Source organism: Pungitius pungitius, chromosome 1 (genome assembly GCF_949316345.1).
Source record: "Pungitius pungitius chromosome 1, fPunPun2.1, whole genome shotgun sequence".
In the NCBI taxonomy this organism is placed as follows: Eukaryota; Metazoa; Chordata; class Actinopteri; order Perciformes; family Gasterosteidae; genus Pungitius; species Pungitius pungitius.
In genome coordinates, this window is record NC_084900.1 from 13,099,933 (window position 1) to 13,116,872 (window position 16,940).

The window sequence follows — 16,940 nt, forward strand, 5'->3', positions numbered from 1 at the left end:
AAACATCCATCATACGATGTGACGCAGTGACATCACACATTTATGACTTCAAACACATTCAGTCATCTTATTGGCAATTTTTTAAAATGTTTTTCATGAGAAAAATGATAACAATAATACTCACTAATGTCCCTGAAGTCATGTTTTTAAAAAGCATCTCTCTCGTACCAGGACTCTCTGTCAGAATACCCCTGTGGGGGGGAGCACACCCCAAACCCCATCGCCAGCACCGTGCCACTCCAGGCCACGCCCATTGTGACCTCCGCCACCCAGCTGACTGCCATCACCACGGCAACAGAGGCTGGACATACCATCGCCTTCCTGGGAGACGTAGAGGGGCGACTGCAAAAGGTGAAGAGAGTGAACACTTCTCTCTTCTTTATGCTAAGCTATGCTAAGCTAAGCTAACCAGCGGCTTACTGTGGCTTTGTATTTACAGAAATTTGTGTTTGTTTTGTTCAATTTAAGTGCTACAGTATGTTAGTGTTTTTAGTCGAGGTATAGTCTGAAGAGGTGTGTCTTAGGGTTGGGTTAGGGATATCACACCCATCGCAGACACCCCGCAAATGATTTATGTATAAACTGAATAATAAAGGTCCCAGAGAGGAACCCTGGGGTACTCCCAAGTTAGATCTTAGAGTAGATGATGAAACCCACCATGACACACTAGGTTCATCCTTCAAAGTGAATTCCAGCAACGCTCGCGACTTAAAATGGTCAAGAATAACTGCTGCTACCACACCCCTTTTATCCATTTTAAGCTTCACATTCTCTAGAAGGAAGCAGTTGGCTGTTTCAGTGGAATAATTAGCCCTGTAATCAATGCAGCTGATATGGAGAGCTGTTGAGATGTTTAATAAGTTGCTCTGCAACACATTCTCCGCTCTTTTGGAAACAGCCGGAACAATACCGATTGGCGGATAATTAGAGACTGACTTAAAAATGAATGTTATTACGGCTGATTTCCATCCTTTATGGAACACACTGAGAGAGTTGTTGACAATCCTTGTGATCGGGTGAGCGAGTGTTCCTGTTTTATAATAATAATAATTTAGACTCGAGTGCGCACAGTCATGTTTTTTCATTAAATTCCAGATGTTACTATTTGCCCATGGAAGTACATTCTTTTGATTTTCTTTAACTTTGGCTTTTCTAAGGAAACGGTCAATCGTGGTCTGTCTTGTGGATAAGAAGGTGTTGCTTTCTTCCTCAACACTTGCACCATTAAACAGTTGCTCCAATCATTTCCTTCTATAGCATCCTCAAAAAGGAATTGGTCACTTTTAGGTATTATTAATTTGTAAGCCTTTCTGGTAGATGACATATCAAGATGTTTCTTGTTAAGAGTATTAAATGATGTCGGACAGGCCAGTTACCTTGTTGTGCGTTTTGATCATTCTTTCTGGTTCATTGCTAAAGATCAAATCAATCCATGATGGATAATAGTGGGTTTGTTCACTAACTGGGTCATATTAAAGCAATCAATTGTACGTTTTAACATTAACATTAGCATTCCTTTACCATGGAAATAGGAGACTATATTATTACACTATATTCAGATGCCCCACGAGGGATGGACCCTTTAGGTTTACTGATGCCTGGGTTCAGGACACTTTGTTTCACTTTTGCTGTTACAGTGCAATTTTCTGGAGTTTTCAGTTTGTTGTGAGCAGGTATCCGTACGTATCAGTGTGTGAGTTACTCAGTGGAGTGTGGTAGCTCAGTGACATCTGTCCGCTGGTGGAGATGTGCTCACCTGTGTGGCGCGCGTATCTCTGTATCACACACACACACACACACACAGACACGCACACAGACATGCACATATTGAGCGGCAGCTTGTAGCCGGCGGGTCTTTGTCACCAAAACAATACGTACATTAAGTGTGTGTGTGTGTGTGTGTGTGTGACTAACAGGCGTTTAGCTTGGGGGAGGGTGGAGGTGGGCGAAGGAGAATGTCACAAGGGAGGGTGCTCAGACCCTTATTGTGGATTGGTTATTGGTCCCCCATGTGCACTATAGGCAAGGATCCAGCAGATGCCCCTGAAACATTATGTGTGTGTGTGTGCGTGTGTGTGTGTGTGTGTCTGCGGGGGTGTGTGTGTGTGTGTGTGATTAAATATTAACGGGGGGAATCAAAGCTTTGCTGTTTAACTCACAACGCTCTGAGGCAGGATTAGACCTCGCTAACACACACAAACATGGATGTAACATACAGACAGACACACACACACAATGGCGTTATACACATTTAAATGTAACATACAGACATACACATGATAGTGTAACACACACACACATTTATATGTAACTTTCACAGACTCACACATAAAGTCTGACATCAGCTGATCAGTGATCATGTGACTGAACACCAGCTCCACCTGGTGGCACCACATTCTCCTCTTCTGTGGTTTCTGATGTTCACTCAACTTTTTGTGTGTTGCAGGTGTTGGTGCGCTCTGATTGGTCAGGATATCTCTACGGTAGTATCATGGTGGACAAGGGGGGGGTCGTCAGAGCTGACCTCTTATTGGACAACAGCCAGAAACACGTTTACGTTTTAACGAATAGAAAGGTGAGACAGCGTCCGCCTCTCTGTCTCTCTGTCCATGGGTTCACCAGTCTGTCTCTCTGTCCATTTATTCACCTGTCTGTCTCTCTGTCCATGTAGTCACCAGTCTGTCTCTCTTTCCATGTATTCACCAGGTTGTCTCTATGTCCATGTATTCACCAGTCTGTCTCTCTGTCCATAGGTTCACCTGTCTGTCTCTCTGTCCATTTATTCACCTGTCTGTCTCTCTGTCCATAGGTTCACCTGTCTGTCTCTCTGTCCATTTATTCACCTGTCTGTCTCTCTGTCCATAGGTTCACCTGTCTGTCTCTCTGTCCATTTATTCACCTGTCTGTCTCTCTGTCCATTCATTCACCAGTCTGTCTCTCTGTCCATGGCTTCAACGATCTGTCTCTCTGTCCATGGGTTCAACTGCCTGTCTTTTGTGAAAATAATTTAACATTACATCAAACTGATCTCTAATCTGTTTCCTTTCTCTCAGCTGTCGAAGGTTCCTGTGTCCACATGTGAGAGACAGACAGACTGTCAGTCATGTCTGTCTCTCAGAGATCCGTATTGTGGCTGGTGTGTCCTGGAGGGAAGGTAGGTCTCTCTCCCTCTGTCTTCCAGCCTGTCTCTCTCTGCCTGCCTGTCTTTCTTTAATAATTAAAGTACAAATGTTTACCTCCAGATGTTCCCGTAAGAACCAGTGTCTTCGTCACATGCAGCCCAACCATTGGCTTTGGAGCTTCGAACCGACCAATCAGTGTGTGACAGTTCAGAGCCTGATGCCGTCCAATCAGAGCAAGGACGAGCAGACACAGGTATGTTATTATACACATTACTTTGCTTATGCTGCATGGACTCATAGTAACACATTTTCATTTACATGTCTGTCTCCAAGGTAACTATGTTAGTTGTCCAGCTTCCCTTTCTCACGGAGGAGGAGTCTCTGTCCTGTGTCTTCGGGCTCCTCCCCCCTCAGCCTGCTCGCGTCACAGCAACGAGCATTTCCTGCCAATCACCTGCTCCAGAGCTCCTCCCACCTATGCTGAAAGGAAGGGGTGAGTGAACAACAGACGTTTATGAGGACTAATTTACATACTACTTAATGAGTATGCACTACATCCTACATTCTATATACTCAATTAGTATGAACTACATAGTATATGGTAGTTTTTTCTGTGGATGTTGCATGTGGACAGACAGTAAAGCCCCAATCTGTATGTACTACACAGCACATACTACATCCTGCATTCTACATACTTAATCTGCATTTACTACACAGTACATACTCAATCACTATCTACTACCTGGTACATCCTATGCTCTATGGAGCCAAATCCAGGCCAAAGGTTTTGATAATTTGAAAAACAAATGTTAACGTGAAACGTGAAAGTTTTGGTCTTGAACATTAAATAAAATATATATCTTTTCATATATATCTTGGACCGACAGGCAGACATACAGGCAGACAGACAGACAGACAGACAGACAGACAGACAGACAGACAGACAGACAGGTAGGCAGATTTAAAAATATAAAGATTTGACAATGTGAAGATATAAAATCTGGAACGGAAAAATATAATACAGCGAATATTAAAAAATATAAAGAACTGAGGTGAAACCCCAAAATACTTTTCATCCACTTATTTTTAATTTGAATACATTTTTGTATTTTTCAATGTTCAAGATGAACTTTCATGTTTGTTTTTCATCAAAACTTTACACATCAATTTGGCTCCACTGCTCTACTTACTATATACTACATCAGTATATACTACATCCTACATACTCAATCGCTACTACCAGATAGTACTTACTACGTTAGGCGTACTGCATTATCAGTACATGCTACATACTACAAAGTTTACTACATACGAGTGGTGGAACGTCAGCTTCAGCCTTTTCTGCTGGCATAAGCACAATCACAACACTAGTCATATCTATTTAATTATTTACTTTTTAAAATAAATGCACTAAATGTATTATAATAGTTTTTACCATTATCGTATTTTTTGGTTGCTCAGCTGCTGTCTTCACCTGTTGATTCCAATGCAGCTGGTTTTAAACAGAGCTTTTATCCAATCGGATTCAGCCCATGTCTCTATGTGAGAGAGACCCAAAGTCCTCTAGGAAGGAGACTCAGTATCTTTTCCTCAAGAGTTCTCACTTCTTCTTCATGCTTCCAGATCACATGGTCTTGCCCGTGTCATTGGTCTTTGGTCATGTGACCATCACCACAGGCCATATGACCTTCTACGACTGTGGAGCAGTAAGCCGCCTGAACCAGAGCTCCCAGTAAGAACTAATATACACCCAGTACAGTCTCTATGCGTTAGGGTGGGGGTGTGATAATGATGAGGATGGTAATGATGAAAATCATGATGATGATGGTGATGGTGATCATGACAATGACGTTGATTGTGACATTGAGGGTGATGATGTTGATGATGATGATGATGGGGATGTTTTCAGGTGTCTGGCGTGTCTCAGCAGTGTGTGGAGGTGTAGCTGGTGTCCTCTGGATCAACTCTGCACGCACAACCACAGCTGTGCCAACCACCACATTGTCCTCACCCAGAGAGTGAGACAGTCTGTTTGCCTCTCTGTCTCTCTCTGTCTGTCTCTTTCTCTCTGTGTTCCCGTTCATCTGTCTCATCCTGTCTCCTGTTTCTCAACAGGAGTCCCCTGGTCCCTCTTCTTGTCCTTTGGTCTTTGCCCTGCAGAGTTCTGCCTTAGTGCCTCTGGGCCTGACCTCCACCGTCGTGCTGAGGGCACGAAACCTGGACGTCTACACTGTGAGAATCTTCAAAAAAATCCTATCCACTGTATAAGTGTACATAATATATAAAATGTAATGTGTACTGGTGGTCTGGGACCCTCTGATCAACGGGAAGGTGTCTACACACACACACGCATATGTATATTAGTGCTGTCAATCGATTAAAATATTTAATCAAGATTAATCACATTTATGTCCTAGTTAACTCAAAATAAATCACAATCACAAATCTTTATCTATTCTAAATGTCTTTGATCAACATGGAAAAGTGGATTGGCTTGCTTTATGCAAAGGTTTTATTTTACTGAAAAACATCATTGCCAAACAGTGCAGTATGAATAAATAAAATGATAAAGTGCACATTTCAGGTAAACAAGGACTCAGCCCGTAGTGCAGTTAATCCAGGGCTTAATGTTGAACAAAGCTCTCAGGTCTCTTATTTCAGAAACAATGAACCGTAACGCTTAGGTTACCAATAAAAGGTGAGTCTACTACTTCTTTGCTTTCAGCAGCTACTCAAACAGACAAACCTGTTGACATTTTCAGACAACAGTCTTCCTTTTTATTTTTTTAAGAAAACTTTAATCTTGCGAGGAAAAAAATGACGTTGTGGATTTGCATTAACGTTAATAACGCTGTAGGAGCTAAGCCTATGCTTTAAGCTACTGAGGCATTTTGATCGGAAACTTTAGTTGACGCACTGCCGTTGCCTCGAGGGATAAATAAGAGTTCACTTGCCCGTGGTAGATATGCACTTATGTCCGTTTATTTGCATCAGGGAAAGCTCGTCCATCCAATTACAGCACCCCAGGATTACAAGTTATTTTACTGCGTACAACAGCGTTCCACAGCGGTCAAAACTGTTTGTCCTTACTCCCATCAGAAACACCTGTCGAGGCCCCAAAGGTTCCTACCATATATAGTGTGACACACTGATCAATAACAAATACCAATCTGCTCTTACAAATGCATTAAACTGACAGCAATAATATATATATATATATACATACATATACACACACACACATTCATGTTTTGACACACCTTCTCATTCAATGGTTTTTCTTTATTTTTGGACCTTTTGCTTTGACCCTCATGGTCTTCAAGGGTTAATTAGTGGACTTTGTCCACTCCTCTTCCAGAGCATCAGATGTGCAGGGTTGTGTTGTGTTGTGTTGGTGCACAGTTCCATACTGTGGATAAATCTATTCCACTACAGTTCTAATCCAGATTATGGGGAAAACCATCAACAAAATAAAGAGAAAGCACAGTAAATTGTGACTTCGAGACACGAAGGTCAGTCCATCCGGAACCTTTCAAGAACTTTGAATATCTCCTCTAGTGATGTTGAGATAACGTCAAACACTGTGATCAAAGTGTCTCTCATGAGGACCCCCCAGGACAGGAAGACCAGGAGGAACCAAATCCATAGTTACCAGCCTCAGAAGGCTCAGATTAGATTCCACAGAAATGCTTCTCAGAGTTCTAGTAGCAGACACATCTCAACATGTACAGAGGAGACTAAATCAGGCCTTCAGGGTCCAATGGCTGCCAAGAAGCACTACTGAGGAAGAACAAGAACAACAAGACGAGACCTGCTTGGGCCCAGAAACTCAAGGAATTTACATTCAAGTCCTACTGAAGGAGCATCCTGCAGAGACAGAGCCGTCCCACCTGGTTTAAGCTCCGTGGACCAGCATCTGTACATCAACAGGACAAAGAACCCAACACACCTCCGGGCTCTTCCGGAATCAGGAATCGTTAATTGCCATATTATGTCAGACATACATGGAATTTGTCTTGGTGGTTGGTGCATGGGAGCAGACAGTACAATGGACAACAGACAACGTAGTGCAATTATAATACAATATATGCTATGGATTAGTAAGCTAAAGCTATGGTTTTGTCAATTAAGAAATAAACATACAATAAAAAATAAAAATAGAGATAAAGTGCTAGCTAACATAAAGTGACGGTGACAACGTGTATGTACATGGAGTGAGAGTCAGTCAGGGGGGGGGGGGCGGCTCTGTTGATGAGCCTGACTGCCGAAGGGAAGAAACTGTTGGTGTGGCGGGAGGTCTTAGTCCTGATGGACCTCAGCATCCTGCCGGATAGAAGGGGCACAAACAGTTCATGTCCAGGGTTAGAGGGGTCGGCTACAATCTTTCAAGACCCCCCTAGTCCTGGAAGCGAACAAGTCCCACTCTAGGTCCTGGGTGATGATGGAGCCCAGGAAACGGAAGGAATCCACAGTGTTGACGGGTGAGTCACATAGAGTGAGGGGGGAAGGTGGGGCTGCGTTCTTCCTGAAGTCCAGAACCATCTTCACTGTCTTTAGCGCGTTGAGCTCCAGGTTGTTCTGGCTGCACCACGTCACCAGGTGGTCAGACTCATGAGGGTGGTGTCATCAGCAAACTTCAGGAGCTTCATGGACTGGTGACTGAAGGTGCAGTTGTTGGTGTAAAGGGAGAAGAGCAAAGGAGAAAGAACGCAGCCTTGGGGGGAACCGGTGCCGATGGTCCGAGAGGCTGAGACGTGTTGCCCCAGCTTCACGTGCTGCTTCCTGTCGGACAGGAAGTCAGTGATCCACTTGCAGCTGGAATCGGGCACGTGCAGCTGAGAGAGTTTGTCCTGCAGCAGAGACGGGATGATGGTGTTGAAGGCAGAGCGGAAGTCCACAAACAGGATCCTGGTGTAGGTTCCTGGGCTATTTGACCTAGAAGGACCGACAGAGTGCTGCGTCACATGACCTGGCCTCCACCATCACCCCACCTAACACCAATTGAGAGGGTTTGGGATAGTTGGACTGCAGAGTGAAGGTAAACAGCCAAAAAGTTCTCAGATCCTCTGGAACTCCTTCAGGAGTGCTGGAGATCCGTCCCTCATAGAGCTGGTTGAAGGAAGGCCAAGATTGTCAAAGCTGTCGTCAGAGTAGAAGGTCCAACATAGCAAATACATTCTGCTTTGTTTAAAACATACCTTCATTTGTGGTCCTTCATAGTTGTAGTGTCTCTGTAATGTAGAAATTAAAATGATGCGAAGGTGTCTCTAATATTTTGACTGGTACTGTATATATTTATATATGCATTTATGTCATTATAATACTTTGTCATGCAGGATGAAGCTCAGTATGTGTGTGTCGTACAAATCGAAGGAGTCCAGATCAATCTGACAGCTGCTGTAGAGAGAAGACCGGACAACACACATATCTTCACCTGTAGCCCACATCAGGTAACACTGCTGTGGGGCGTGTGAAGGATTACTGAGATTTTATAGCTGTTTGTCTTTCTGTCACCTGGCTGTATTTGACCACCTGTCTGTGTGTAGTTCCAGAATGCTGTTAGTCAGCTTCAGTACTCCACTGCTGTCTATCTGCGTAGAGGAGAGAGACGTATCGACATCTCACCTGGCCTCCGACGTAAGAACTCTGTGTGTTACTGTCTGTCTATCTTTGAGTGTGTTTATATGTGTGTGTGTGTGTGTGTGTGGATGTGTGAGACCACCAGATTCATTTGCTGATATCGGTTCCCTCTCTTATTCAGTCCAGCTCTACGACTGCTCTGCTGGCCAATCAGATTGCTCACAGTGCAGGGCGGTGCCTGAGGAGTACGGCTGTGTCTGGTGTTCAGAAAGTCCCGCCCCTGGTTGTGTTTACAACCAATCCTGTACCAGCGTGCCCGCAAACACCTGCCCACCTCCTCAGATCACACAGGTCAGTCTCATCTTTGGAGCGGCCTCTTCTGTTGCCATGGAAACATTCAAACTGTCTGGTCATCTGTCTGCAGGTACTTCCTGGTTCTGGTCCGCTCGAGGGCGGGATTCTGGTGACCATTACAGGGTCAAATCTGGGGATGAGCTACCAGGACGTGGTGGGCGGAGTCACTGTTGCAGGTGTTTGGTGTCAACCTCAACCTGAGGGATACCAGATCTCCACCAGGTAACACACACACGGTCACACACACACTACACACTTTGTGTCAGGTACAACGTCAAGGTGCTAGTGTGTGTGCCTGTGTGTTCACAGGGTTGTATGTGAGCTGCAGTCCAGTGGGAAGCAGCGGGAGGGGCCTGTACTGGTTACCGTCGGAACAACTGCACCTGGAAAGTCAAAACAGATCTTCACCTATCAGGTGAGAGAAGTCATCTTCAGATGTTGAACCACTTCTTCAGATGAGGTCTAGAGAGAGGCCAGGACCACATCTGTCTGAACCTTCTGTTAAAAAGTCTTGTGACATAATATTTCTGTCGGTAAGTGTTGTGCTGCATTATTTTAACCAATGTGTGTCATGTATTCAGGACCCACAGCTCTTAGATCTTGTTCCTGACAAAGGTCCGGTCTCTGGAGGAACCAGACTGACCATCAGAGGACGACAGCTGCTGACTGGACAGAAGTCTGACCTGAGGGCCTTCCTGGGCCCCCAACCCTGCTACATGTGAGTACTACACCACTGCTACTACTACTACTGCGACTACTACATGACCACTGCTGCATGTACTACTACTACTGCTACTTCTACTACTGGCACTACTACAACATTACCACTGCTACTAGTACTGCTACTGCTACTACTACATGACCACTGCTACCAGTACTACTAATGCTACTACTACTACTACTCCGAATACTACTACCACAAATACTACTTCTACATTACCGCTGCTACCAGTACAACTACTGCTACTACTACAGCCACTACAAATGCTACTTCAAATACTATAACTTCTAGTAGTTATACTACCAAAACTAGTTGAACATTTGAATAGATTCTTTTCATTTGAATACCTTTCATTCATTTTTTATTTTACCTGCTGTAAACTGAACTGATTCCTCACCTTGATTCCTTACCTTGTTCAATGGCCTTGTCTCCTTGTCTCCTCTCAGTGTGGAGGAGGTGACTGACTCCCAGTTGGTGTGTCTGACTGGTCCCAGTAATCAGACTGGAGAGGTCTCACTTCGGGTTATGTTTGGTAAAGCAGAGAAATCCATTAGCAATGTCACCTTTCGTTACCTGGACGACCCCGTTATCAAGGACGCCACACCTGCAGAGAGCTTCAACGAGTAGGCGCCCGATCCCCGATTATCTATAATCAATCATCTAAGAGCCTGATCAGCAATAATCAATCAGCTCATAACTCGAGTCCTAATCAGGTAACAACTTCCTGTTTTCAGAGGTGGGCGTGTTGTCATGGTGACAGGGATTAACCTGGACGTTGTGCAGCAGCCAATCATATCGGTGTGGGTGGAGCCTCTGGTGGTCCAGAGGGTAAAACGGAGACGACGGTTGGCTCTTCTCACTGCCAATCAGCTGGTCTTCAACAGAACAAAGACAACGGTGAGATTAACCAATTAGAGAGGAGCTAGGCTGCAGTCACACCTGATGGGAACAGGGAGTGTCCATTGATCACCGGATCAGTTGTAACACAGATGAACAGGACTGGGTCAAAGGTCATCCGAACTAATTTCTGTCCTGTCTCTTCTTCCTCTTTGTCTTCACCTGTCTGTCTCTCAGGTGTCAGAGCACTGCTCCGTCCTGTCTTCCTCTCAGATGACCTGTCTGACTCCCAGAGTGACCCCAGAAGTCACAGTGAGGGGTGTCTGGTTTCAGCTGGACAATGTCAGAGTCCACTATGAAAGTATCAAGGTACCTGTCTGTCTCTCCACCTGTCCATCTGTAAATCAGTGGAGAATAAAACACAGCCCCTCTTTGATTTATGTCTCAGTTGACATTGATGTGATATTATGGCCTGTTATAGATGTGGCCATTCAACAGGATGAAGAGTCAATACCTGTGTTTAGAGATCAATATATATAATCAGAGATCTATATCTTTGATTAGAGATCTGTGTGTCTCGCCTCGTTCCCAGTGAGCATTTTAGCATGTTAGCATCAACGTTATTTCAAAGTAAAAGCTGAGATGGAGGAAACCCAGAGTTTGAGAATGAAAGAATGTAATGACGACATCTGTCTGTCTCTCTCTCTGTCTAACTACTGAGGGGTCTCAGGGCTGGTTCTGACACCTGTCCATTTCTCTGCCTGTCTGTCTCTCAGGGTAAAAGATTCACGTATTATCCAAACCCAGAGCTGTTTCCTCTGAACAGAGAAGCTCCAGATGTTCCGTACCGCTTTAAACCCGGAGGGGTGATCGCTGTGGAGGTGAGTCCTTCACCTGGAGTCACCTTTGTTAACTTGTAACAAATCAAAGATGTCGGACCTCTGTGTTTCCATGCAACCCTCAGGGCCAGCACCTGACCAGAGCCATGTCCAGACAGGAAGTGATGGCTCGACTTGGAAATCAGGAGTGTGAAGTTAAAACTCTGGACAACACTCACCTGTACTGTGAACCGCCGGAGATTCAGCCGATGAGTGTCGACGACGGCAAGGAGCTGCCCAGTCTCCAGGTAACCTGTAGTGTATTGGTATTCAAATTATTGTTAATACATTACATGTCATTTTGCTGATGGTTTTATCCCAAAGGGACTTACAATAAGTGCATTTCAACCAAAGGAAACAAACCCAGAGGAACAAGAAACAAGAAAGTGCAATTTCATCAAATAAGCCGATTTACAACTTGTTATAGATAAGAGCCATTATAAGAACAATTTAGGTGCTACAATTTGTTAGAAAGGCTCTCTGCAGTCCCGATGTCATCAGAGAGCTCCTTCCACCATTTAGCAGCAGGACAGCAAAGAGTCGTGATCTACTCGAGTGTTTTGCTCTCAGTGAGGGAGGAACAAGCAGCTTGATGTTGGGATGGAGGGTTTTCACAATCTGGAATCAGGAAACGTTTATTGCCATCACATGTCAGACATACATGGAATTTGACTTGGCGGTTGGTGCATGACGGAAGACGGTACAATAATGGACAACAGATAACGTAGTGCAGCAATAAGATAAAAATATAATAAAATATATGCTATGGGTTAGCCCGCTAAAGCTATGGGTTGGTAAGTTGAGAAATAAAGATAAAATAAAAATAAAGATGCTGGATGAAAAGAGCCTCGATCAGTACCTGTGCCTCCTTCTGAGTGAGAAGGGGTCGTATTCTCCTGATGTTGTAGAGCGTGGACCTACAGGATCGTGTTGTCGCTGTGATGTTGGGAGTCAAGTGTCACACCGAGGTTCCTGGCATTCAAAGTGGATGTTAACACAGATTTGCCAAAGTTAACAGTCAGGTCCTGGGTCAGAGAGTCTTTCCCTGATTATCATTGTTTTACTTAATATTGTTATTGCTATTCAATTAAATTCATTTATTTTGAATAGCCCAAAATCGCGAAGTCCTCCAGCTAGCTTAGCATAGCGGTGCTTTAAGTGGTCTGTTTGCCACTCACACCCCTTCTGTTTGGAGTAATTCCTTTGCACGGTTCTCCGCTGTATGTTATGGAGGACTAAAAGTGCCACAATTAAGTAAATAAATACACAATTAAATAATTACTTAAATGTGTCATTAATTAATTAAAAATAGAATTAAATACATAAATGTGTTAATAAATGTGTCATTAATTAATTCAAATACAGATTCATGTAATGTAAAATACATATATACTTATTTCACTATTTACATTTACATTTCATGATCCTGCGTTGCAGTGCTTCATGAATTACTTAAAACTGTCAAACTGACCCATCAAAGTCAGTGGGCGGGGCTAAAGCGAATCCAGTCTGATCCATTGCTTTGGTAGAGTACCTGGCCACGGCAGTATTTTGTTCCTGGTCCAAACTCTTTGTGGCATATAGATGGCCACCATAAGCTCATTAGGTCAGTGATATTAGCAGATAAACAATGCATCTTTCTAGATGTTTCATTACAATTCATGTGTTTGCAACAGGTGGAGATTTGTTGTCCACGTTGGGGTGGATGGATTCAGTCGTTTAGTAGCTCTGCATCAATCCAGTATCCGGAATTGATTTGTCTTGACTTGATACACAGGGTAACCAATCAGGCGTTAGGTTCCGCCTACCAACTTTTGATGGGTCAGTTTGACAGTTTTAAGTAATTCATGAAGCACTGCAACGCAGGATCATGAAATGTAAATGTAACTAGAAAATGCATTTCCTGCTGAAAATGCGTTGGAATGCAGAAAGCTGAAATTAATTTCAAAAAGTTGCTGAAAATACAGAAATGAGAAAAGCTCAAATGAACTTGAAACAATTGCAAAAAAACTGAAATGGGAGAAGCTTCTATGAATTTGAAAACACAGAAATAATAAAAGCTGAAATTATTTCTAAACATAGCTGAAATACATTTAAAAATATCTGAAAATACAGAAATGAGAAAAGCTGAAATGAACTTGAAACAATTGCAAAAAAAACTAAATGGGAGAAGCTTCTATGAATTTTTAGAACACAGAAATAATAAAAGCTGAAATTAATTTAAACATTGCTGAAATAGAAATAGGAAAAGCTGAGAATATAAAAAATACATTTTGTTGTAATTGTTGTACTAGTGGTACTAGCAGCAGTAGAAGTAGTAAGTACTAGTTTCACTAGTATTTGAAAGCAATTGTGGTGTACCTATTGTTGAGGTACAGATAATCATTGAGGCTTTTATTTTGAAATAATGGAATTGGGTGGGGGTGGTTTGGGAGACAGAATGTTTGTCATTCAAAGCAAATGGACTTGGTAAAATAGATTTGTACAGCGCTCTTCTAGTCTTCTGACCACTCAAAGCACCTTAACACTACATAACATCATTCACCCATTCACACACCAATGACAGGACCTACCATACACAGTGGCGCCTGCCCAACCAGTAACTAACATTCACACACACTGTAGTCACAGCTAGAGGAACAATGCTGGGATTAAGCGTCTTGCCCAAGGACACATTGACATGCAGGTTAGCCGGGCCTGGGATCAGACCGCCAACCCTCTGATTGGAGGACGGCCGCCCGCGCTCCCCACTCACCCACAGTCGCCTTAAGCTAAGAAAACTAAAAAGTTATTGATGGGCCTCAAACATTACAGTAAGAATTCCCTCTATTGGGGTTGAAATACTAGTAGTACTAGTAATATTAGTAGTAGTAAAAGTCATTTTAGTAATAATACCAGTTGAAATACTAGAAGTACTACTAGAAGTACTAGAAATATTAGTAGTGGTTGTAGTACTATTTGAAAGAGCAATACGTATTTAACAAAACAGCTTTATCCTAAGCTTCATGGCTAAATTACAGATAATCATTGCAGCTTTTATTTTGAAATGATGGTATTGGGTGAATGGCTGGGGGGGTTGAGAGACAGAATATATTAATTAATAGGCTTCATCAAACATTACAGTAACAATTCCCTCCATGGGGGTTGAAATACTAGTAATATTAGTAGTAGTAAAAGTCATTTTAGTAATAATACCAGTTGAAATACTAGAAGTACTAGAAATATTAGTAGTGGTTGTAGTACTAATTGAAAGCGCAATAAGTATTTAACAAAACAGCTTTATCCTAAGCTTCATGGCTAAATTACAGATAATCATTGCAGCTTTTATTTTGAAATGATGGTATTGGGTGAATGGCTGGGGGGGTTGAGAGACAGAATATATTAATTAATAGGCTTCATCAAACATTACAGTAACAATTCCCTCCATGGGGGTTGAAATACTAGTAATATTAGTAGTAGTAAAAGTCATTTTAGTAATAATACCAGTTGAAATACTAGAAGTACTAGAAATATTAGTAGTGGTTGTAGTACTAATTGAAAGCGCAATAAGTATTTAACAAAACAGCTTTATCCTAAGCTTCATGGCTAAATTACAGATAATCATTGCAGCTTTTATTTTGAAATGATGGTATTGGGTGAATGGCTGGGGGGGTTGAGAGACAGAATATATTAATTAATAGGCTTCATCAAACATTACAGTAACAATTCCCTCCATGGGGGTTGAAATACTAGTAATATTAGTAGTAGTAAAAGTCATTTTAGTAATAATACCAGTTGAAATACTAGAAGTACTACTAGAAGTACTAGAAATATTAGTAGTGGTTGTAGTACTAATTGAAAGCGCAATAAGTATTTAACAAAACAGCTTTATCCTAAGCTTCATGGCTAAATTACAGATAATCATTGCAGCTTTTATTTTGAAATGATGGTATTGGGTGAGTGGGTGGGGGGGTGGGGGGGTTGAGAGACAGTATATGTTAACTAGAAAATGCATTTCCTGCTGAAAATGCGTTGGAATGCAGAAAGCTGAAATTAATTTCAAAAAGTTGCTGAAAATACAGAAATGAGAAAAGCTCAAATGAACTTGAAACAATTGCAAAAAAACTGAAATGGGAGAAGCTTCTATGAATTTGAAAACACAGAAATAATAAAAGCTGAAATTATTTCTAAACATAGCTGAAATACATTTAAAAATATCTGAAAATACAGAAATGAGAAAAGCTGAAATGAACTTGAAACAATTGCAAAAAAAACTAAATGGGAGAAGCTTCTATGAATTTTTAGAACACAGAAATAATAAAAGCTGAAATTAATTTAAACATTGCTGAAATAGAAATAGGAAAAGCTGAGAATATAAAAAATACATTTTGTTGTAATTGTTGTACTAGTGGTACTAGCAGCAGTAGAAGTAGTAAGTACTAGTTTCACTAGTATTTGAAAGCAATTGTGGTGTACCTATTGTTGAGGTACAGATAATCATTGAGGCTTTTATTTTGAAATAATGGAATTGGGTGGGGGTGGTTTGGGAGACAGAATGTTTGTCATTCAAAGCAAATGGACTTGGTAAAATAGATTTGTACAGCGCTCTTCTAGTCTTCTGACCACTCAAAGCACCTTAACACTACATAACATCATTCACCCATTCACACACCAATGACAGGACCTACCATACACAGTGGCGCCTGCCCAACCAGTAACTAACATTCACACACACTGTAGTCACAGCTAGAGGAACAATGCTGGGATTAAGCGTCTTGCCCAAGGACACATTGACATGCAGGTTAGCCGGGCCTGGGATCAGACCGCCAACCCTCTGATTGGAGGACGGCCGCCCGCGCTCCCCACTCACCCACAGTCGCCTTAAGCTAAGAAAACTAAAAAGTTATTGATGGGCCTCAAACATTACAGTAAGAATTCCCTCTATTGGGGTTGAAATACTAGTAGTACTAGTAATATTAGTAGTAGTAAAAGTCATTTTAGTAATAATACCAGTTGAAATACTAGAAGTACTACTAGAAGTACTAGAAATATTAGTAGTGGTTGTAGTACTATTTGAAAGAGCAATACGTATTTAACAAAACAGCTTTATCCTAAGCTTCATGGCTAAATTACAGATAATCATTGCAGCTTTTATTTTGAAATGATGGTATTGGGTGAATGGCTGGGGGGGTTGAGAGACAGAATATATTAATTAATAGGCTTCATCAAACATTACAGTAACAATTCCCTCCATGGGGGTTGAAATACTAGTAATATTAGTAGTAGTAAAAGTCATTTTAGTAATAATACCAGTTGAAATACTAGAAGTACTAGAAATATTAGTAGTGGTTGTAGTACTAATTGAAAGCGCAATAAGTATTTAACAAAACAGCTTTATCCTAAGCTTCATGGCTAAATTACAGATAATCATTGCAGCTTTTATTTTGAAATGATGGTATTGGGTGAATG

At 42.0% G+C, this 16,940-nt stretch overlaps 1 protein-coding gene across 5 annotated transcripts in view; it reads left to right on the forward strand.

Annotated features, from left to right (window-relative positions):
* plxnb3 (plexin B3) overlaps positions 1-16,940 on the forward strand; it is a 55,292-nt gene that overhangs the window by 19,382 nt on the left and 18,970 nt on the right. For all 5 annotated transcript variants that reach the window (XM_037479767.2, XM_037479768.2, XM_037479766.2 and 2 more), the window contains 19 exons: positions 172-351; positions 2,447-2,575; positions 3,054-3,154; positions 3,243-3,375; positions 3,456-3,615; positions 4,746-4,854; positions 5,032-5,140; positions 5,238-5,354; positions 8,459-8,572; positions 8,669-8,759; positions 8,884-9,053; positions 9,127-9,278; positions 9,366-9,471; positions 9,638-9,774; positions 10,224-10,400; positions 10,512-10,674; positions 10,852-10,983; positions 11,391-11,495; positions 11,579-11,740. In XM_037479767.2, the coding sequence (XP_037335664.2) occupies positions 172-351; positions 2,447-2,575; positions 3,054-3,154; positions 3,243-3,375; positions 3,456-3,615; positions 4,746-4,854; positions 5,032-5,140; positions 5,238-5,354; positions 8,459-8,572; positions 8,669-8,759; positions 8,884-9,053; positions 9,127-9,278; positions 9,366-9,471; positions 9,638-9,774; positions 10,224-10,400; positions 10,512-10,674; positions 10,852-10,983; positions 11,391-11,495; positions 11,579-11,740 (2,547 nt within the window). The remainder of the gene's footprint in view (positions 1-171; positions 352-2,446; positions 2,576-3,053; positions 3,155-3,242; positions 3,376-3,455; positions 3,616-4,745; positions 4,855-5,031; positions 5,141-5,237; positions 5,355-8,458; positions 8,573-8,668; positions 8,760-8,883; positions 9,054-9,126; positions 9,279-9,365; positions 9,472-9,637; positions 9,775-10,223; positions 10,401-10,511; positions 10,675-10,851; positions 10,984-11,390; positions 11,496-11,578; positions 11,741-16,940) is intronic.